Source organism: Streptopelia decaocto (genome assembly GCF_964273445.1).
Source record: "Streptopelia decaocto genome assembly, chromosome: 2".
Taxonomy (NCBI): Eukaryota; Metazoa; Chordata; class Aves; order Columbiformes; family Columbidae; genus Streptopelia; species Streptopelia decaocto.
This window is the reverse complement of record NC_138655.1, coordinates 129,225,271-129,248,168: the sequence shown is the minus strand read 5'-3', so window position 1 is coordinate 129,248,168 and position 22,898 is coordinate 129,225,271. Positions and strand designations below refer to the sequence as shown.

At 38.4% G+C, this 22,898-nt stretch overlaps 1 protein-coding gene across 7 annotated transcripts in view; it reads right to left on the bottom strand.

The window, feature by feature from the left end:
• OSBPL3 (oxysterol binding protein like 3) overlaps nt 1–22,898 on the bottom strand; it is a 90,011-nt gene that overhangs the window by 8,408 nt on the left and 58,705 nt on the right. For 5 of the 7 annotated variants that reach the window (XM_082047001.1, XM_082046999.1, XM_082047003.1 and 2 more), the window contains 10 exons: nt 22,066–22,169; nt 21,825–21,917; nt 21,065–21,221; nt 18,471–18,601; nt 15,554–15,661; nt 12,575–12,709; nt 11,780–11,873; nt 8,565–8,815; nt 6,581–6,718; nt 2,648–2,711 (listed from right to left, as the gene is read on the bottom strand). In XM_082047001.1, coding sequence (XP_081903127.1) covers nt 2,648–2,711; nt 6,581–6,718; nt 8,565–8,815; nt 11,780–11,873; nt 12,575–12,709; nt 15,554–15,661; nt 18,471–18,601; nt 21,065–21,221; nt 21,825–21,917; nt 22,066–22,169 — 1,275 coding nt within the window. The remainder of the gene's footprint in view (nt 1–2,647; nt 2,712–6,580; nt 6,719–8,564; nt 8,816–11,779; nt 11,874–12,574; nt 12,710–15,553; nt 15,662–18,470; nt 18,602–21,064; nt 21,222–21,824; nt 21,918–22,065; nt 22,170–22,898) is intronic. The other 2 variants (XM_082047004.1, XM_082047005.1) reach the window with 1 other exon arrangement.

Sequence of the window (22,898 nt, the reverse complement as noted above, 5' to 3'; positions counted from 1 at the left end):
ATCTGCAATGCAGTTGCTAGTGAATGAGAGCAGACATTTCCAAAAACAAAAGCAGAATTCCAAATAAAAAAAAAATAGCAAATAAGAGCATCCACAGTGCAGAAGCAAAAGAATGTTTCAAAAGGCACAAAACTGCAGAGGGAATTAGTCCATTTTTTTCTGTAAGTTTAACTGGCCCTTTAAAAAATCTTGTCTGAATCACAGAGAGACGTGTCCAAGCCTCACGTCAATTCTCCAAAAAAAGATTAGAAATCTCAGTGCAAGTTTAGACAAATTTATTGAGCAAAAACACCTGGAAGAGAAAGAAACAAGGACAGAAAAGCATGGCAGAAGGGGTATAGAGTTAAATTTGGTTAGATAATCAGGCAGTAGCTTTCATAGTATCTTCAGGGCTCAGAGGAATAGTTTCCCTGCTGTATTGGACACTAGGAACCCCCCATTCCCTGCACAACCTGAAAAAGAGGGAAAAATTGATCTCCAGTCTCACAAATATGCTAGTACTAACACAAGGAAAACCAAAACACTGTTCCTGATGCAGTTGTCTGGGGCAGCTGTTACGCTGGCTGTGAGGTGGATGCTTGAACTGTAATTAGGAGATTACATATCTCCTGAGTATATATGTGCAAGTGACAGGACTGAGTCACACCGAGCTGCCTACCATCACAGTGGCTGGAATGGGACATAGGGCAGAATTCCTCATGGACGAAGTAACCCTCTTCTTATCACCTGAGAAAAGGACTTAGAAAAATAAAATAAATCTGAAGCTAGATGCTGGGCCAGCCTCCTTAGTGGCAGCAATTCTGTTGTGATTCCTGTACTACACAGGTGTTGATGGTGTTGAGCCCAATTCTGTACTAGCTTCCTCTCTTCTGCAGGGGGATGGAAGAGAAAGGGCAAAGGCACAACCTGCTGAGTTTAACAGCTAAAATCTGTCATCAGACTCTGTTACATTCTCTGTTCTCATAAATGGCAAAGCTGTCCCATGGAAATCAGTACATGGTAAACATCTTGGGAAGCAATGTGTAACTTGATCATGCAAAAAATTTAGGACAGCTAAGAAAAGCGCACAGATGCTTTAATAGCTGGAACTGTCTTCTCTGAATTTCCATTGTTGATGTGTCCACACTCCTTTGCGAAAGCAGAGTCAGCTTCATAAGTCAGGGAAAATGATTTCCAAAAGAACTGTCCCTGTCAGAACCCAGCCTGCTGGCTCACTAGAGATGATCAAGAGATTTCTTGACGTTGAAACAGCTGAACTAAGGTCAGTGTCTGGTGGAATGACAGCACTACTCCGGCAATGCTGCTGAGGAGCTAATATGGTAAATGAAAAGAACTTTGCACACAGAAAAAACTTACCTCATTGACGAGCTGCCTTTATGATTAACTTGAAGTTAATCTTTCCACGTAAGTTAATACAGCCCCACAACAAGAGGCCATAGCATTTACAAACTGCCTTTGCATTGGAAAAGAATAAAAACAACACATTGTCTAGGTCTCCCATAAGCTCAGCTAGCAACAATTAAAAACAAAACAGCCCCAACAACACTGCAGTACCCTCACTCAGTCTGCTGTGCTCATCTAGACCAAATGTCATGCTCTTTCTCATTGATCAAATTCTCAGCTCTCATCTTTGCAGAAGAGCTTTGCTCTCTAAATGCAACTGTTAAAATATTTGATAACCATTGCCATGATCTGTTGAACAAATCAGTCTCACCCGTTTCTATTAAGAAAGGCTGCTCTCTAGTCTTATTTATAGTTTTCAGTGACTGAATAAATTTTCGGTCATCTCTGCTATTTGGCTGAGAACAAAAGAACTCTTGTCCCTGTATTTGTTTACAAAGCAAAGAATTATATTGAATAATGAAATCCAGACTAATGACAGAGTTCCATTTCTGTTCAGTATGGCTTAATCCCTAATAACTATAATTAAGTCAGCGGAGTCAATCCTAACAGAATTAAAGGTTATAATATGGCTACACTGTGAATTGACAAACCTCTGGGTGAAGGATTTTAACTGAGTTAAAAGACATAGTTATATCCTGTGTACACTCCAAAAATATCTAACCACACAAGTACCGTGACTGGCTGACATCTTCACCAGCATTACAGAGTGAACAAAGCTCCAACACACTTCTTTTGAAACACAATGTTAGTAGTCGAATAGCACAAAATCTTACATACTGTAGTAATGCCAGCAGAGAAAGGTAATTATATTTATCCTTGCCGTTATGCTCATTTTTGGAAATTATTTTCAGAACAGGTTTACAAGATTTGCCAAGGCTCAAGATTTAACTTGTAGTGTTTCAAGCTGCGTTCCAGCTTGTTTGTTTTATAAACAGCTTGAGGTACAACTCTTCTTTATTAAAGAACCCCACTCCAAACAAACCTGATTTTAAAGAAATGCAGATATTTTCACATGAAAAGAAAAATCAATTAATGTTATAAGAAAAAACTTCAACATTTTTATAATGGCAGAACATCTAAGTAAGAAGTGTGCAAGTAAGTATAGGCCAGCATCTCTAAAAGCCATTCTAGTACAATTTAAGCAGGGAATTTCAACTTTTCCCAATTTATGGATATTTCATGTTAGACATACATTGAAAATATTACGAACACTGTAAAAGAAAATGATAGACTGAAGAGTTACCTTGCCAAAAAGCAAAATTCACAGATTCAGCATGGCATGCAGAAATAGGTGGATGGTGACTGACCTAATAGCAAGACATGAAAGGGGAAAAAAAAAGAGATGGACATATTAACACTTGAACAAGCATTTTGATTTGGGTTCTTATTTTTTTCCCTTCATTTTTCATTCATATCTGGCATTTTCAATTCCATCTACTTTCCTTTTGCAGTTGTTTCCTGAAGAGGGAGCCAGTGAGATTAATAAGGTACAGAGACCTAAGAAGCCTTCAAAGAAATGGGAAGCACTTATTTTAAAAGGCCACTGAATTTGTTCCTTGAGTGAAAATCTAACTACATATGTTGTATATTGTCTCTAAGATGATAATTTCATTTACCTTCAGGACCCCTTCACAGAGTAACCGAAGCTGCACTTAGAGTACACACACAAAAATTTTTAAAAAACAAAACCAACCAAACAAAACCCCACAAAGGGCCAAATTCTTCTGTACAGAAAATACCAACAAAACCCTGACTGTGAGGAGGAGACAATGATCTCTGAGGGTTCCACGGGTGGCAAAAATCAAGCCATGAAATACCATCCAGCAACCCTTACTGCTGCAGTAGCGACACCCCCGGCGTTTCTAGTGCAAAACTCTAATCACACGCACTGTGTTTTATCAGCTTTGGGCAACAGCACATACATGAATTAGGGCAACCACCAAAACAGTGAAACAAGGACTGTGAGTAAATAAACAAATACACAATGCAGACTATTAAAAGGAAATAGTAAATAATATAGTAACTGCACAAAATGAAGCAGCCACTCCTCCTTCGCTGTAAAATCTCCCTTCTGGGTGAACACAACTAACAACTGACCAAGACCAACTCTTTGATGTGTAATGTCTGTTCTTTTGACAAAGACAACTTTATTTTCAAGTCAAATTACTATTTCCCACTATGAATCTAATTTCTTGACCACCTACACGTGGCTCATATGCAGTTTTAGGGTTTTTTTTGTCACTCATTTGGCAAATCTCTTATCAAGCATTTTCTGTGCAGGTATCCAGTTATTTACTGAACATCTTGGTGCAAAAAAAAAAAGAGAGAAAAAAAGTACTAATTACTCTCAGCTGTGCCCTAATCCACCAGGAGCAACACACTCTCTCTCACATACTGCACCCAGATTAACCCCAGATGTCACTATAATTCATGGGTTAAACATAGCTCTCACTTAAACTGTTATAATTCCAGCCTAAGGTCATGGTGCTAAGTGGAGTTATTCTAAACTCACTCCAGTAATAGAGCAGAATGTCTTATTTTATACATTTTGCCTATCTATGCCATGGATTGCATACTATCTGCACTAACAAGTTACCTAGAGTAAGCATCAAAATGCTTGCGCAAACAGGCAAGAAGCAACAGCTGCTGATGCAAAGAGAAATATTCAATGCTCGCAAGCTACATGAAATATCTTTCCTCCTATACTGCCCTCGCTTCCTAATATTCCTCCACCCCATACTATTACAGTAACTTTACCACTCTATAAACTCACATCGCTTACTGCACATATTAGAACAATAGCTGTTAACAGTCCAACCCCCCTGATGTATTAAAATTCTTTAGAAAAATTAGTCTTTGTACTGATTTATCCAATATTCACTTCCTTTAATTCAGTACCAACCTCTATTCACCGCTTTGTTACTCCAGCTTGATGTTACACTGGTAACTGCAGTGCTCTGTATACATCACCTTAGAACTGAAGTAACACAATGAAGAACCAGATATATTACTCCAACTTTAAATCTGATTCTTGCTTTGTGCCTTTTTTTTTCTCATTTTAACTCTTGCCTGTGACATTTCCTGAGACTAAGGGAAGATCATAGCACTTCTTTTTGTCAGTTCTAAAACATAATGTACAAAATGTTGTATCTTCAGAAGTGGTAAAAACACTTTTCCTAAAAGAAGCCTCTTACACTCTTGCCCACTGCACTTTTTGTAGGTTTGTTGGTTTTTTTTGTTATGTCTGGACAGAATGAGACAGCTTTCAATCATTCTTACTCTGCTAGGCACCAGATTATTTAAGTTTTATCTCTTTCTAACATATGTCTCAAGCTTGGCAATTTTGGTAACTTGACTGGTTTAAACTTAATAATTTTCACCCATACTTAAGTAATTATTCTCCTATTGGGGAATTATTTTCATAAACACTCAGACCTTGATGTGTTGTTGACATTCTTCACCTACTAAGCTGTGGTAGCAGATCTGAAAGGCTTAGCTCACAAAGTATTTGGACAGGAAGTAGAAATATTTATGGTGCCATGGAAAATACTAGTCATTGATTGACTCACATGGGGGATATATTTCTTTTAAAAAAAGACATTAAATGGCTGAAGATACGGTATTTTTAATCACAGTATCACAGTATGTTTGGGATTGGAAGGGATCTCAGAAGATCATCTAGTCCAATCCCTCCGCCGGAGCAGGAACACCTAGATGAGGTCACACAGGAACACGTCCAGGCAGGTTTTGAATGTCTCCAGGGAAGAAGACTCCACAGCCTCCCTGGGCAGCCTGTTCCAGTGCTCTGTCACCCTCACTGAGAAGAAGTTTCTTCTCAAATTTAAGTGGAGCCTCTTGTGTTCCAGCTTGATCCCATTACCCCTTGTCCTATCATTGTTTGCCACCGCGAAGAGCCTGGCTCCATCCTCATGGCACTCACCTTTTATATACTTATAGACATTAATAAGGTCCCCCCTCAGTCTCCTCTTCTCCAAACTAAGAGACCCAGCTCCCTCAGCCTTTCTTCATAAGGGAGATGCTCCACTCCCTTAATCATCTTTGTTGCCCTGCGCTGGACTCTCTCCACCAGTTCCCTGTCCTTCTTGAACTGAGGGGCCCAGAACTGGACACAATACTCCAGATGGGGTCTCACCAGGGCGGAGTAGAGGGGAAGGAGAACCTCTCTCGATCTACTGACCACTCCCTTTCTAATACACCCCATTGGCCTTCCTGGCCACAAGGGCACAGTGCTGGCTCATGGTCATCCTGTTGTCCACCAGGACCCCCAGGTCCCTTTCCCCTACACTGCTCTCTAATATGTAATTTCCCAACCTATACTGGAACCTGGGGTTGTTCCTACCCAGATGCAATACTCTACACTTTCCCTTGTTAAATTTTATCAGGTTATTCCCCGCCCAACTCTCCAGCCTGTCCAGGTCCCGCTGGATGGCAGCACAGCCTTGTGGCGTGTCAGCCACTCCTCCCAGCTTGGTGTCATCAGCAAACTTGTTGATAGTACACTCAATTCCCTCATCTAAATCGTTAATTAATATATTGCATAATATTGGCCCCAGTACTGACCCCTGAGGCACTCCACTAGATACTGGCCTCCAACTAGACTCCGCACCATTGACTACCACTCTCTGGCTTCTCTCCTTAAGCCAGTTTGCAACCCACCTCACTACTCTATTGTCCAGACCACACCTCCTCAACTTAGCAACCAGGATGCTGTGGGAGACTGTGTCAAACGCTTTGCTGAAGTCAAGGTAGGCCACATCCACCGCTCTGCCATCATCCATCCACCTTGTTACGTTAATGATCACACACAAAAGAAAGCGACAAGAATGTGAATGCTTGTTGCAGTCGTGGTCAGATTTCTGCATGGGGAATCGCACTCTGCTTAACCAGGTTATCTGGTTACTGGAGAAGGCAGCTTGCCAGCCTTGGCTTCTCGAGTGTCAGCTGTTCGTTGTCATGTTCCATCCCAGAGTTACTGGACTTCCCTCAAAAAACAATTTCCTTCATTTATAATTCTGCAACATCCCTTGAGTTGTGTTTGGCTCAGGCTATGTGAAGTAATTTTGTGTTTTGCTACTGATTCCAGAGGATCCCAGCCATACATTTAGAATTAAACAGTGTGCCAAGCAGCAAATCTAAGGGCTGCAGCATACAATACCTGTTCGGCAAAGAACTGGAAACCCTTATCTTCACGAATACATTCATAGGTTTCTCCAAGCACAGGATTAAATGGTTTACTTCCAGCTCGGTAGTAACTGGATGCATATGCAGAGACTGCAAATGCAGCTATATACACCTGGGAATAAAATATGTGGAATTCTGATTAATTAATTTACCATAGCTATGCACAATTTTTGCTATACATTCTGGTTTAATGGGGAAAAACAAACACACACCAAAAGCCCCCCAAAACCAAAAATACCACCACAACAAAATATGGTTTTTATCCTGACATCAAATTCTGCTATTTTTCCCATAATTTTCAGACTACAAACACGCATTTTTTCCTGCAACTTAAGCACTAGTTCACATATTAGAGAATTATTCAGTTTTCAGAGAGTCATTCCAGGATGGAGTTATTAGGGTCAAACACTGCAAATTTCATCAACTGAAAACAGCATTTCTGAAAAATGTTTGAAACAGCTTAGCATTCTGCAACACAGTTCAAAACAGTACCCTCAAAAATCACTATTAGATTTTGTATTATAACTGGCTTTTATAGTTGTGGTCTGTGATTCTAAGGATCTACCAACTATCCTTTTCCCAAATATGGCACAGGCAGCACTGGATGAGTTTTCACCAAGTTGCTATTATATTTCTAATGCAGTTTGAAATGAATTGCATTTTACCTGCTGTGTGCTATTACCTAATAATGAAACTGTTCCTGATTATGACTGAGACACGGGTAACCCTTCCAAATGTTTGTGGTCAACTCAAGCGTAATTCCTTCTAAACCTGAGGAATTAGAATTTGGGGTTGTCTGTTCAGGTCTCTTTTGTACGATTTTTCTCCCTTTCCTCATCTTGTGAAAAAGTAGATGCTAGCAAAAATTTTGCCTCAGGTTTTCTCAAAGAATACTCCATTTTGAGGTAATTTCCAGATGCCTAAGTGTGGGAAGGAGGGAAAAGGCTTATTTTCACTCCCATATGAACAACTGCTGCTCATTTCCTTTTCGTTTTAACGTATATTCTCAAGAATACAAAAAAAGCTCTGCACCAACCCCCCAGTTAATAGCCAGACCCTCTATCCTGAGAACTCACACTAAATTATCACCCTTGCAGAGTGTCAGAATGGAGCAGGAGGCTTTTCAAACAATGTCTATTACATGACTATTTACATCCATTAATAACCTCATTTTAATACAAGATACATTGAATTACAAAGGCTTGAGTTTAAGGGACAATCTATAGCTTCCATTTAAGAGAATTTAGAGAGTTTTTAATCCTTTATTTACAAGATTACATATTAAGTAGCTTTTGGGCACCTGGAAGCAGAAGAACTGAAATGCATTTTTCTCGTATTCTTTTGCCAAATGCTGAATTCAGGGTTCTGCACTGGCAGAAGATGACACCGTTATTGTACTAAACATACATTAATATGGCCTAGTTTTGAGGTCCTGAACATTCTGTATCAACCCCAAAACTTCACAAAACCAGTTAATAAAACAAATGGAGCTCTTTTAGTTAATATAAAGACATCATGGTAGTGTAGGGCTGGAAGATCCACCATCCTCTATGCACAAATGCATTACCAGATTAGACACCCTTAAAAAAAGACATACTGTAGCTTTCATACTCAAGAGGGAAGTACATCAATTCAACTCCCCTCCTTTTTTGCTGTAAAATGTTAATTTTACCGAGTAAGAGCTGCAAAACAGAACTAAACTACTTTGTTTAACCTTGCAGGACAGCGAGGCACTCGATGAGAGAGACTTGCTGATAAAGCAACACAAATTATGCAGAAGAGTCAAAAATAGTGGGTATGTAAGTATGTACAGACACAAATTCAGAGAGTCTGCCTCTCTCAGCTGGGTGAAAAAAATAACGGAACAGAACATCTTCACTCCTTTGGTAGACTGTTTTTACATTTACTCTATTCTAATCATGTTGAATGTTACTAGGTACTTGGAATAAAATATTTACCATCCGTTCAAATGGGTTAGGCGTATGCGCTGCTTTATCTAGTAGTTCACTGTACTCCAGCTCCTCGCAGAGACGCTGAAGGGTGTTAAGTGGCTCATTTAATTCAACAGGCATGGCCACTTTGGAGAGATCCTTTCCTATGTTGTTTCTCAGGATATTCCACAGGCTGATGTTGCTCGTATTAGGACATGGAGCTGGTAAACATGTTCTCCGTTTAGAATTGCATCCCATTCCACTTTCAGAAATACAGTCTGAAAAGGAAGTGGCAGAACAAATCAATTCACTGTTTACTTAGTTTCATCCCCTTTGCAAACATACACTAAAATGCAACCATCTTTTCTCTGGCAAAACTTCCTTCCTCACAATTCATGCAAGTATTTCACTTGTGATTGAAGATAGCCTGTTATAAAAATGATAAAATTAAGAACAAGATTTTCATTTCTGTATGTTAACCGAGGTAAATGCCAGATACAAAAGATGCATTAAAAATGACCTTCCTTCCCCTTAGAAGCTATAAGAAAGGCTCAGGCTTTCCATTGAGTTTGAAAGAGTAAATATTATATTTTATTTCTAACAGAGACAGATTCCTATCTGTTAAAGTGACATAAAACCTCCCTCCTTGACAGAGCTTCAATTAAGTTGACACTTCTCAGAAGACAAGGCGTAACTTAGAGATCCGAGCATAATAACAAACTCCTACCTATTTTTTCCGACTTTTTAGAATACTCCTACCAGGGAAATGTACTACACCATAGATTTACATGCAGGCTTTTCCACAGTGCTCCCTATAGTGCTTGGCATTTAAAAAAAATTGAGTGATGTTAGCTTTTAGAGACTGCCATACATTAGTGAAGAAATGGCCTGTTTTAAAGGTGGAAGAAATTAAGCAACTGTGGAGCTAATGGGTTTGCTGAAGATTATAATAAAGGACTCATGTGGAGAGTCCTTGACATGAATATCTGAGGTCTGTGTTGCTATGTCAAAGCAATTGGAACAGGATAAATAGTTCTAAGTGTGCCATGAAATGATTTGTGGCATGATTAAAATAGAGCTACAAGCTTCTGCAACAGGAACTAGTCTCAAGTGATTATGTTGGCTTATCTGTACATCAGTCTCACTTCAGAGAGGTATACAGTTGCTGCTACAAGAACATACTTTATCTTTAAATGTCCTTAGAAGCACCTAGGAAGCTCCTGCCCCAGAATCAGCTGCCATTCAGAGGCATTCATGTAGAGTGCCAGTCTGTCAACCCTTGTCCTCATCTGGCTTTCCTCACAGAGATTTGTCTTGGAAGAATTAAACCAGCACTGGGCAGCACCTCTTTCCTGTGAATCACTGCCCCTAAATGCAGGATTTCAAGCAGTATTTCCTCTGCTGTTCCACTGACATGAACATGATATCAGCAAAGCTTCCAACAGTGACAAAGTACAAATAACCACCAGGGCTAATTTCTCCATCACTGCCATGTATGTTAGCCTATGCCTCACATGGAGGTTTTCAAGTGTAATCAGCAGCCCCAGAGTTTTGAGGAAGAAGTTTCCATCTTCCCTGCTACTCACAAACTAGAAGTCCTAATATCTCACGTGACCGAGTTGCTGTTACTCTTCCTTTTTGCATAAAAATGGCATGGGCACTACAAATCAAAAAATCTACCTGAAAAAAATATACTGTTAAGAGGTTGGCTCCTATGCTTCCATCTTGGAATAGATTGTTGAAAATAAGAAGAGGCCAAAAACAAGGATGCTCCCTTAGATACCTCAGGAACGGGGAGATATCTGGAGAGGAAGAAGGTAAATGCTAAAAATTTATCCTTGCTCAAAAGAGCTCTCTGTAATGGGATTTGGTTACATCCCTTGACAGTTTCTGATTAAAAGTAGAATACTAATTGACTGAACTACATATTCTGGGCCAGACCATTAATTGGGGTAATCTGGTGACAAAACAGATATGAGAAACAACTAAGATATTCAGATACCAAATTTTCTATACAGCCAAGTTTTTCCATCTCTCCAAGAAAAGAGAAGCCCACGTAGATCTGGTTTGCAATGGCCAGCAACAATACTGAAAGAGATTTAGACATCTGACCTCCACCTAGACTCAATGACTTTCAAGGCCAGACTGGACCATTACCATCATCTGGTCTGACCTTTTACATTACAGTGGCCAGAGGATTTGATAGTAAACCCACAATTCATGGTTCAGCTAATACCCTGTAGGAAAAAGGCCTCCAGTTTGCTACTAGTGGGAATGGCAGGCTGACCGAAGCACACAGAGAGCAGGTACCAGAAGCACGTGGAGGTGATGCTAATATGGAAGAGCTTCAGTGATGGTCTTTGTTACGAGAATATGAACAGTCAAGTTAGTACAGTTTACTAAGGTCCAGATAACAGGTAAATCAATATGTATTCTTTCCTTTCTTTCAATAAAATCTTCATTTGTAAACAGTTAGAAAATACAACAGATCTCCAGGCATTTCAAACTACCCAAGTTCATAGGGATCCACTGGTCCCTGGAGATGACCAGGAAACAGCTGCTAGTAAGAAACCATAGTTCAGCCTTTTTGAAGTTAAAAATATATTGATAGAGGGGGAAGAACATCAGGATTACTGAAAGGAGTTGAAGCCAATTAGTTTGTTATGACAAATTCTTCTCCCTCTTTGTTTTTTTTTTTTTGTTCTGTTTCTAATTAGCAAGACAATTAAACAAGCATTTGTGCTAACAAGACTCTCATGATTAAAAAACGCAAGAAAAAATCCTTACAGTCATACATCAGGCCTCCCAGTGTTTTCCTTTAAACACTGAGTTCTGCTAAAAGCAACAGAATTCTTAATGTGGTTGTTAAATTGCAAACTGCAAAAAACAAGTGACAAATGGAAAATTACTTTTGGAAAAAAAAAGAAGAAAGCAGCTAGGCTTTGCTACTTTGAAAAATCGTGTGACCATGAAAAGAACTGAAAAGAAGTGGGAGCTGCACCAAAGCAGCCAAGAATGCAGGTTTCTCTGCTGATACAGAACCACCATCCTGCTGCATCAATGGTGCCTGGGCTCTGTTAATCAGATTAGCCAGAATGTGCTGTTCAAAACCAAACTGAGGCTGTAACAGAAAATAGCAGGCTGTTTACATCTCAAAACCTGTAATATCAAATTATTTCTAGTAAGAGAAGAAAAAAAAATCCCCAAAAAAAGAAACAAACACAAAACAACATTGAACTTACCTAAAGTTTGTCGTTCATTCTCTATGTCATTGCTTAGGTTATCTTCTGAGACATTATCACTGATATCACTTACGTATGAGTCATCATCTGATACCTGAGTGTGGGGCAGGGAAATAAGCAAGATACACCACTCGTTAAAATAACCCCATATGCACATGAAAATTGTTACTTTCCCCTGCAATTATTATTTGAATAGATTTGAACTGTTTAAGCTCTGTTTCGGTACTACAGGAAAGTACTAAGAAGTCCTAAGAAGAAACAATTGAGTTTGGGAGAGATCACCATCATTGAAAATTCGACTATTCTTTTAGCGGAGACATGCTTCATCTTCTTGGCCCCACAGCTAAGAAGTCTTTCCTTATATCAAAGCCAAGGTTTTTACGGAGTCCAAGAAGAGGTGGCAAAATGAGTTATTAAGTTTCAAGATGCATGACATCAGCCCCAAGGTACCTACAGATACCACAAGTATGAAGATATATTTCTATAGTACAATTTCTTAGAGCACCTGTGTAATGACTCAAGGCAGACAGTACAATATATGGAGTATCTGCATACTAGCTACCTAATTGCCATGTGCATTAATGTGCATATAAGTGTTCTTCATAATAATTGCCACATTTTACTGTGAAGAGACAATGACAACAAATAAATACATGCAGCATATTGACTTCTAAATGTTTTGAAAATATTCATTTTCTAGCAGCCATCTGATGCGCAGTTAGCACTCAGAAAAACTGCGTGTTAAGTGGCAAAGAAGAAACTACATCAGAATGATGTCAACCTTAATGCTCAGACCTCATTTTCTGAAGAACTAGCAGACAGCAGGACTTCCTGTGCATCAAAAAATTCTGTGAGAGAGTCAGCAAGAGACAGTCTGCTTTCATTGGAGACCTGGTGAACCAGACCTCTGCTTTCTTCTCTTGAATTTTCCTGTTTAAAAGAAATAACAAGTTTTGAGAGAAGTACCACAAACAGCATTCGTGCATGCAGTTCCACAGTCACATAACTTAAAGGGCTGCAAAACACTGGGAGAAGATTGCACATGCTCCCCCCTCCTATTTAGTAAAAGGTAGCATGTATTTCAAAGAGGGATTTAAAACCAGAGTAAAACAGACCAAAGAGAACAAAAAAGAAGGAAAAGAGTAATGCTTATTCAGTAAATCAGTTTTAAAAAAAAAAAAAAAAAAAAAGATGAAAAAATGCTTTGATATTTGAGGGATTCAGCCAGATATGCACAAATGTGTCATCAAAAAGCCCCCAAAAGGACAAAACTCCCATCTCTTTATATTACATCTTAGATTCACATTCCTTTCTGATCTTAGCAAATGAATTAGTCTTTTCCTCCCAAGCCTTGCTTAATGCAAAGCCTGTGATGCAGTGGCATAAAAAATTCAGAGGGGCAAAGTTGCTTCCTTTATAATAGCAATACTTTCCTAGCTTTCTGTCTTATCACTAGATAATTTTCTATGCTGTTCTTTGGGAGGTTTTCCTTCATATCCACGCCTGAGATAGCTCTGTGATAACCAAAACCAGCACATTATCAAAGCCATATAAGTGACATTGCTTTTGCTGCTGCAGGCACATTTGACTGCCATGGACATCTCAGTAACTCATCCCACAGAAGCTCTACAGACGTTTGGCGTAAGCAGAGTTCCAAAAGGTGGCCTACCAAAGATGGGGTGACCAGTGAGACTTGGTTCATTCTGTGAATGCAGTAAAAAAAACTGGAGAACACTGTGCACAATTGTTTTCCCTGATAACTCCACCAAGACTAAGGAAAAGGGCTGGCTGCCCCAAAGGAGTGTATTAGCTGCTCTCAAGCTTTTTTGCATGAGATGCTTTACTAACCTGTAACTGTGACTGCTCTATCATAATGTTGCTGGAATTGTAGTGTTTCACTTTGAAAACAACATAATGAACAATCTGACAAGTCTATAATCAAGCTGACAAATCTTTCAAAGCTTTTCTGCTGGTAGATTCTGTGATAGTTTGGAATGTTATTCAGTACGGGCTGATATTGGTGACACGGTAACAAACCAAACTGTTATCATACAAAAGACTTTTAAAAAAATACTTCTGATATAGCAGCAAGAAAAGAGGAAACTTCAACATTGTCTGTGTGTGGGAAGACAGCTACAGGAGCTTACAAGTTAAAAAAAAAATCTTAAACATGTGAGCATTGCTACTGGGATTCTTTCCAATACTGTTTTGAATCTGAGAAGGAAAGTGAGCAGGAAAGACTCATAAAAGAACAGCAGGTTTTTATATTTATCACACGAAAGTTTCAGGTTGTCTTCTTCCATGTTCCCACCCTGACATGCTAAACTACAAAATAAACTGCCCAATAGACAAACTAAGCTTTTACCTTACACAAAGGCTTGAGGTACTAGTTCATACTGTTTCAATTTTCACAGGTCTATCATAGTACCTGATGTATCATTTAGAGCAGCATTTTGTGCAGTGGCCCCGTCTTCCTCACAGCAGCACTACTCTGTCATAGTCCTCAGAAAAATCTAAAACTAAACTTCTGCAGTACAAGTGATTTCATCCTTAAGTTCCTTTCCAAACCACACCAGAAAGAATTTGTGAATGAAACCTCTAAAGGACGTTTTGGAAGCTATTTTTGTCTCATCTGTGTGTGTGTGTGTGTATATAAAGTGCATAGAACAAGTTTCAGAAATAATCCATTGTCATTGCAAGGACCTCCACTAAATAAGAAAATAAAGAACTCCTGAAATTAAAACCAATACATTAATGCTCGTCTGGATAGCAGTTTAAGTGCTGTTCAAATTCTCCTGGGATTAAAAGCAAAAGACATTAGAATTATTAAATACCTTAAAAAAATCCAAACAAACAAATAACAACAACAAAACCCACACCATATAATCTCAAACATATAAATAGGACCAAAGAACAGCTCTACTAAAACAGAACTAAACCAGAAGTGAATAGCCAGAACACTTAAACTGTCTTTAAAAGGAAATAAGAAGTTATATAAAACCCCCAGTATCAACATTCACTCAAGTTCTAATGAAAGATTTATCCTACAAGCACAGCAGGTTTCTATATGAGTTAACATTTAGGAAAACCCATCAGAAATAACCCAGTTCTTGCTTCCCTCACTAGCACCATTAACACCCAGATCCTATATAAATACACCAGACTCACATGCATTCTACAGCAAGCCAAAAAACTGTCTGAACATCAGCACGTCCCAAATGTCTAACTGGATATGTGGAAGACTGCTTTTCTTTGTGTGAAAACAGGGAAACAGCTGAAAGGGCTATTGTATGTCTTGCTTCTTTGATCCTTTCATGGAAATGTCTGGTAGTTGTTCTAAACCTTACAAGAGCCACAGCGGTAACCAGCACTCTGAGCTAACAATATTTAGACAGGCAACAGAAAAAACTGCAGAACTTGAAAGTTAACAAGGGAATAAGGGGGAAAGAAACAGCAGCGCAAGGGCATCAAGGTGGCAGGTCTGTTCATGCTGAATAGGAAGCAGATGGAAGGTGGGGGAGAACACTGGGAACCGGCAGCACAAAGCAATGAAAATGTGCTCAGGAAAACTGCTCACAAGGAAAGTCTTTCAAATCACATATTTCACAATGCATCATCAGAAACGACTCACGACCACGAAAGCGGACTCGTTTTACTAACACGACACACCATAGGGAGGACACGAAGAACAGGACAAGACGCAGCTAACGCAGCACTGTCTAGATATGGGGGCTTGAAGAACAGACACCACCGAAAGAGGAAATCCATACCCACCTTCACCAAATCTGGACTTGATTTTGCATTAGATGCTGAATCAAGGATCATAGACTCGGCATGTATTCTGCGTAACCGGTCTTTAAGATCTGTGTTTTGTGCTATTGCCTGGAATATTTAACAAAAATATTGGGGATATAAAGTTCTCTCAACTAACTTGAATGTGGCTTTATTGCGTAAAAAGGGGTGAAGAGTATTTAAAGTGCAGCATAAAACACCACCAGATGATTTTTTTACTGGCTCAGCAAATCATTTATTATAAATGCTTCAAACCTTGTTCCTTAGCTCTCAAAACTATTTTTGTTCGGTGTGAGAGAAAAGACACATAAATGGAGGAAAAAAGCCAAAGATGGCAGGGATATTTCAAGTTACCAGATTTTGCAAGCTGATTTAATAAGTCATAAATGAATTTTGTGCATCTTTTTTCTTTTCAAGCTTTCTTCCTTTACCCCCACCTTCAACCTAGCCTCTCTCAGCATTAATTCTTACTCTTGCCACATCCCAAACCATTTGATTTTGCCATTAGCCTCATTTACAGACAGTTCCTTTTTCCTTCCACTGGCAGAGAAACACAACTTAAATTCAGACAGGTAGAAGCACAATTTGTGTCCTATAAGCTTATAAGAGCAGTGATCAGAATAAAAAGCCTCTACTGCAAAGTCATGTTTGTTTCATGTTATTTTGTCCTGCTGGGTGCATCTGATGGACAGGTGTCAGATTAGATTTATAGGAAGAGAATGCAACCCTCTCTGCAATGAAAATATATCTGTAAAAAAAAGATGGAGTTACTAACTTTGGAACAATACTAAAGACTTACTGCCCATTTTAGCGACCTGAATCAATACCAGGATGTGGAGAACCCTGCTGTTCACACATTCACTTTGTCCCACAGATGCTTCTGATTTCAATAGTAATTTTTGTTGGAAATAGTCTGGAGGGCAGGAAAGACAATAAGCTCAAAGTGGTGATGGAAGGGAGAATATAATTTCTGGCTTTACATGAGTGTGGTCTGAATTCGCCATACAGGCAAAAACCACTGCTGTGTAAAGTATTCAAGTGGACAGCATTGCATTACACTCACAACAACAAATGAGTGCAAAAAAGAATTAACACAGCTTTCCTGTAATAGTATTCTCCAATTTTTATGTTTGCTACATAGTGTTTTCTTCTTCTATTGTCTTCTTCCCCCCCCAGAAATAAAAATATTGTACTTTTTCTCATTCTGTCTTTGCTTTGCTTAGACCGTGTATAGGTCAAGGATCCTGTCTTAATGAAGGAGAAGCAGAGGCAGGGATGCCACGTTTGTGGTGTTTTATCCACTTTAAATCTGTTCACTTTTCTCCCCCTGCCAGGCTAACGAAAGCAAAACAGAGTTATGTTTGATTTTTTTGTTCTTCATGTACAGAAAACAAAGTGAAATGAACAACAACAAACACTAAGTCAAAGTCATCAACACAGGACTCTTGCAAGGAAGTCCTAGAAATATGTCAAGTTTATCAGATCTGTGCTTCCATACATCTTCAGAGAAGCTTATTCCTTTCTCCTTCAGGATGCTTTGCTGTACAAGGTGAGAAACTTTCTGTTGGCATTATGGCTTTACAGATCTATAGGCTACAAAGAGCTTTCACAGGTGTTAACCTCTGCTGAAACTGCCAGGGTTCACAGATGACTTCTGGATTGGCTACAAAAGGCTTATTAAGTATCAGATAAGACCTAAAAGCAGGACTTTCAAAACAACATTTAGAGGTTGAAGATGGTCAACAGAATTTCATTGCTCAGGAAAAAAAAAAAATCATGCTGAGTGTTCGTGGAGTTCAGAAATCTTAAACCAGAATTTTGCATATAAAATGGTAGACAAATAAGACTGGAAAAACAAAAGTCACCTATTCAACTATCATGAGTAGAACATCTGAAAGCCAAAAACAAAGAAGTGCAAGTGAGTGAGTATCATTGCCATGCAACAGGTTTCAGCTTTCTCTAAATACTCTGTAGACATCATGGCCTCTAAGGGTTTAGGCAAAGAGGCATAGTGTGTGCCTAAAAAGCTATAACCATATATAGCTTTTTTAAAGCAAAAGGAAGTTTGCATACTGAAATGATTCTAAGATGACCTATATCACATTTATCAATACCAAGGAGTCTCCCTTGCCTCTGACTAGGAATTTGCAACAAACACTAAAATTTTAAGATAAAGATGGTAAAGATGGCCCTTGTTGCTCTGAAATCAGATCACTGTTTGGTTGACATATTTCAACATGACCAAGCTGAAAGTTCTGGTCTCAATCAATTACAAAAAGCACACCAAACAAAATCCCCTGCCTTTTTAAAGAACACAATCTTCCGTCATTTATAATAGAACTCTGCCCTAACAGTTCCATTGCTGCTTTTAGGTGACTACAGATAATTAAGGTTGGAAGTCAATATAAACAAGTTGTACTTGAATTTGCTTTGTGGTGTCTTGGTGCAGCGTGATGAAGCTCTAGGGCATTACAAGGGGCAGCTGAGTGCTTTCAGCCACTACCATCTTTATTTTATGCCAAGTCACAGTGTGAATTCTTGAGTGCTGTTTAGGAACAGGAAAGGGAAACCCGCAATCTACCAGAACTGAGCGACTGAACATTTTATGTTTTGAGAGAAAGTAGACTCGTTGTCACAGAGCAGCCTTTTGATTCTTAACATTAAATGATACGGATTGTATTATATACCTAAATCAATCTATCAACTTCAGTGATTTCACAATACCTTTAACATTTAGGAAAGAGTCTTTGAAAAACGCCATCTATAATAACTTAGTATGCTTCAATACTGCAAATACTAGCACAGAATAGTCACTAAAGAAACAGAAATTAACTACCATGAAATATAGAAGTAGTATGTGATGACAATGAAGCCTGCCAAACTTTGGCATGTCACTTACAGATGTTAAGGCATTCTTCAAGCCAACTATTTGTGCAGATGGAGAGGAAGATGCATCGTGCTCCAGCATCTGCTTCAGCTTTTCTCTCTCTGCAGATATGGTGCTGAACGCTGACCTCAAGGTGAAGTAAACTAGAATCATTTTGTAAAAAGTGACAGTTAAAAACAGCTACAAATGGTATCCAACCAATTATGTAAAACTTCAACAAAACATCATTTATGATGACAGAAACAAGAATTTAGTTTGAGAGATCCAGGGTGGGTTACTAAAAACAAGTCATATTAATCAAGGTTATAGGGTAGATTTTTTAGTAGAAGAAATGTTTATGGTGAATGCTACTGTGTTGACTATATTAGCCACAGTCAAAATTACTCCGATTATTTGTGACAGATGGCAACAAAGCTAACTAACCACATCTGCTCTTCACTTTCTTTTGTTCCCCAATTAGCTTGAATCTTCAGATGGTCATGACTCTATTCCTCATTCCTTTAATAATTCCAGTGGTGGAGAAGAAGAGAGGGAAGAAAAAAAGTGAAATAGGAAAAAAAAAAAAATCAAAAAGCAGCTATAACACATACTGTGCCACAGCTATAGGGTTAGTAGTTTCCCCATAAGCAAGCCAACTGTGGTGTTCAGTTTTGTTATCTCTTTGGGATAAAGAAATTTCAGCTTGTTAGATGATTTAGTGACTCAAAGGGTCAGATCCTGAATGTTGTCCACATTACGCTGCTACTTCTACTCCTTCCTGAGTCAGTATCACCAGCCTGAAACATTCAAATCAGACAACAGATCATGCAATTTTAAAATTACTAGATTTTTAAAGGGGAAATGCACTTTCCTTGTTTTTTTTACTTCTAAGGCGTTTAATCTTTTCTTTAACCACAAGAAACAAAAATTTATTCGAGTAATATTTGTTTATGCAGGATTTCAACATTCATATTCAATTGGAGAATCAGAGGATTTCTGGAGGCCTAATTAAGCCTTGTAATACAGTCAGGAGAATGGGCAATGTAAAAATCTATCCACCTACAGGGAAACAACACGAAATCTGAGCATGGATGCATGGAAACGGCAAAGAGCAAGGAATGTCTGATACCTCTCCTCATCATCCACTCAGGGCTAACCTGAATCATCACCACTTCATGAAATAATGTAACCTAATTTACTCTTATAAGAAAATCATCTTAGGTGTATTTCAACACTGCAAACCATTACCCAAGCTAATTCTCATGCTTTAACCTATTTGAAGAAATCTTTAACAGTATCGCAGGGAGTGGAGAGGAAGATGCATCCACCATGATCTATTTTATTATCTTTTATTATCTTATGATCTATTTTATTATCTTAGCCTTTCATGTCAAAATCTTCAGTGACCTTCAATGTAATTTAATAAGTTGTATAATAGTTAAATTTTCAATAATTATTACATACTAAAGTACTAATGTTACATTTTATTTAACTTGTATTAAAAGCTAAAGGAAAAGTTGTCTTCGCTACTCTTTTTTGGAAGGGGTGGGTATAAAGCAACTTTTGGGGAAAAAAAATCCTTGTACTCTTAATAAAGCGATACTGTATTAAATAGCACCAAGTCAATTGTCCCCTCGATGCATGGGTCAGTCTAACCAAAATTTCCAACATGGACATTTTAGGTAAGATGACCTTGAGTAGGCAATTTCTTTGCTCTGCTTAATAGCAAGTTTCCTGACTGCACCCCACCCCCACTTGTTTTCTTGTTTTGGAAAACATACATCAGTTTTGACTATAATTGACTTAATAAAGTTTACTACTTAGATACTTTTCTTACATAAAAGAATCAAGACATCAGCACTAGAGGGGAAAAACAAGCAAAGAATGCTTATTGATAGCATCAATAATTTTCTTCTGCAAAAGACGACAAAGCCAATACTCCCAAAAGTCTATAAATGCTCAAAGTGCCTTCTTCACAGAGATCACTTCAACAAAAAAAATGTTTCTGGTGCGAGGATGATGGAGCAAAGGGCTGCTAATGAAAAATGATTCTGAGAAGAAACCATTTCTAGTCAAGCTGCCCCTGTGGCTGCTTTACGTGATTTTACTCTTCTGTATTCACTAAAAATAGGTTACTACCATAGCAACCCTTGCATCACCAACAAATGTTGACTCCGAAACACAGTGAAGCACACCAAATACACAAACATACATGTGCTCACATACACACATGCATGCAAAGACAAAAGAGTATAAATCTGCTGTTGTATTTATAGCAACTGATTTTAGGATTGTTATCTTTTGGCAAAAAAATCCAACGTAAGTTTAGCACATAAAACAAAGGGCTGTCCTTTACTAGACAAAAAATTAAAAAACAAAGCCAAAAAAACCCAAAAAACAAACCAACAAACAAAAAACAAACAAACAAAACACAAAAAACCAACACGTTTAAGTCACTTTTTTCAAATTAGTCAAGATCTCAACATTTGCAATTCCTCAAGAGAATGACAGGAAGGGAGGGCATTTTCTGCTTTTCCTAAACATCAAACAGGAAGCATTCTCAGACTTCACATCATAATTTAAATTGTGATGATATAAAACCACCCACAAAAGACAATTTCGTTTACCTTTATGTGCAATGTGAAATAAGTCCTCTTGCATTTTAGTAAATTCTGATGATGTTTCAGAGCCATCGGAGTAATTTTTCTCCTCTACAAAATCTATCGTTGATAAGTTAGGATTGGAAGCATGCAGTCTCATAGGGGCAGAAAATACTGAAGGCACCTGTAAGGAGGATGGCCATTTGTGACGTTTTTATAAACTGTAAAGACAATTTTGTTTTATTGTATCCACCTGGGTTACATGTTGGAGACACCAAAAATGGAAAAACTACTGACAGTTACCAAAAGGCTTGAAATGGATGACACCTGTCAAATGAAACCATAGATACAACTTTGCCCAAGATGTCACAATTGAAGATTTGGCAAAACTCCAAGAAATAAGTCATTGAGAGCTGTAGCATATAACTATACTATTTTGCCCTACTTATAAGTAACTTATCACATGGTCTCTGGATGCAAATGTGTACAAAACTATCTGGAGAATTTGCAAAAATCTATATTGATGAGAAAAACCAACACCACAACACCCCAAATTGGAGACAGACTGAAAAAAATGGGTAAAAAACGTGGCCAGTTTCCTGAAGGTAACAGGGCAGATCCTATTGCAGATATCAATGACAACATTTCTGTGTTTTGTCTGATCCCTTAGAATGAGGTAGCACAGGACACTACTTGGAAAGATTCATATTTCCTAAACTGGTTACACCAAGAAGTGATCAGTAACTAAGATTTAGAGAAAGATGGGAACTGAAAGGACTTAAATTACCTGTAGCATTCCTTTAGCCTCTTTCCCAACAACCCTGGACCGCCACCTCCTGTGTGTTCTCTTTTCCTTCTTTGGGCTTTCAAAAGGTCCAACCTTTTAACAACATGCAGGACAAAAATTTTACAGATTGCCATAAAACTAGCAGAGCTAAGAAGAAATATATTGACACTTTAGGATTTGGGGCTGTTTTTTGGAATTGCAAGGCAAAGCCTTTTTTGGTTTTGTTTTTTGAACAACAAACCTGCATAGCATTTATAGCAGGCGCTGAATACGTCCTGTGAAGAACATCCATGCTCTGTAACAGCTGGTTCATTTCCAGTAAATATGTGTGACAGTTCGAGAGGTCTGTTTTGAACAAGAGAATATTTTCAGTTGCCCTAAAGTAACAGACACACTGGAAGTTTTTTCTCTGTAGGTTAGCTTTATTTTGAGTATAGCTAATATAAGCTATTCATTAGATGAATGGATGAAAAGCTTGTATCCTTCTATCTTCAAGTTCAAATTCAAAATATGAAATGTATCTACATGGTGTGTATAATGATCACTATATTTTATCCTAGTTGGTTGCAGAAAAGTAAGAATAATGTGATCATTACTGCAGTTTGGGACTAGTCAGAGCTCCTCGTGGTGAGGGTAACAATTCCATAGACATCAGGACTGAATTGTAGAGTTAGAGCTAAAGATGAGGCTCCTCTGTATTAGAGCTGAAACTCACTGGTGGTTAGAACTTTCCCAAATAAGTATCACACAGACACTACCAACAAGAGAAAGATCTTCATGCTCTTAGGAAAGCATGAAAGCAGAAGATGACTTTGAATTACAGTTAGTGATTTTTAAATGACTGGATTTTGGGTGCTTCCCTTTTGTGAATGCTTGGCTCAAGAAAGTTCAAAACTTACTACCGAAGGTGATGTTTGTATATAAAAGAAAATGTATAAAATATATTGCTTCCTTGAAGAGGTGCCCACAATTGATACCCCAACATCCAAAATCACTAGTCCTTTTGAAATCAAGTGATTTGCCAATTAATCGACAACCACCCCTTTGCTCCCTCCAGTTTCAGACAAAACTCAT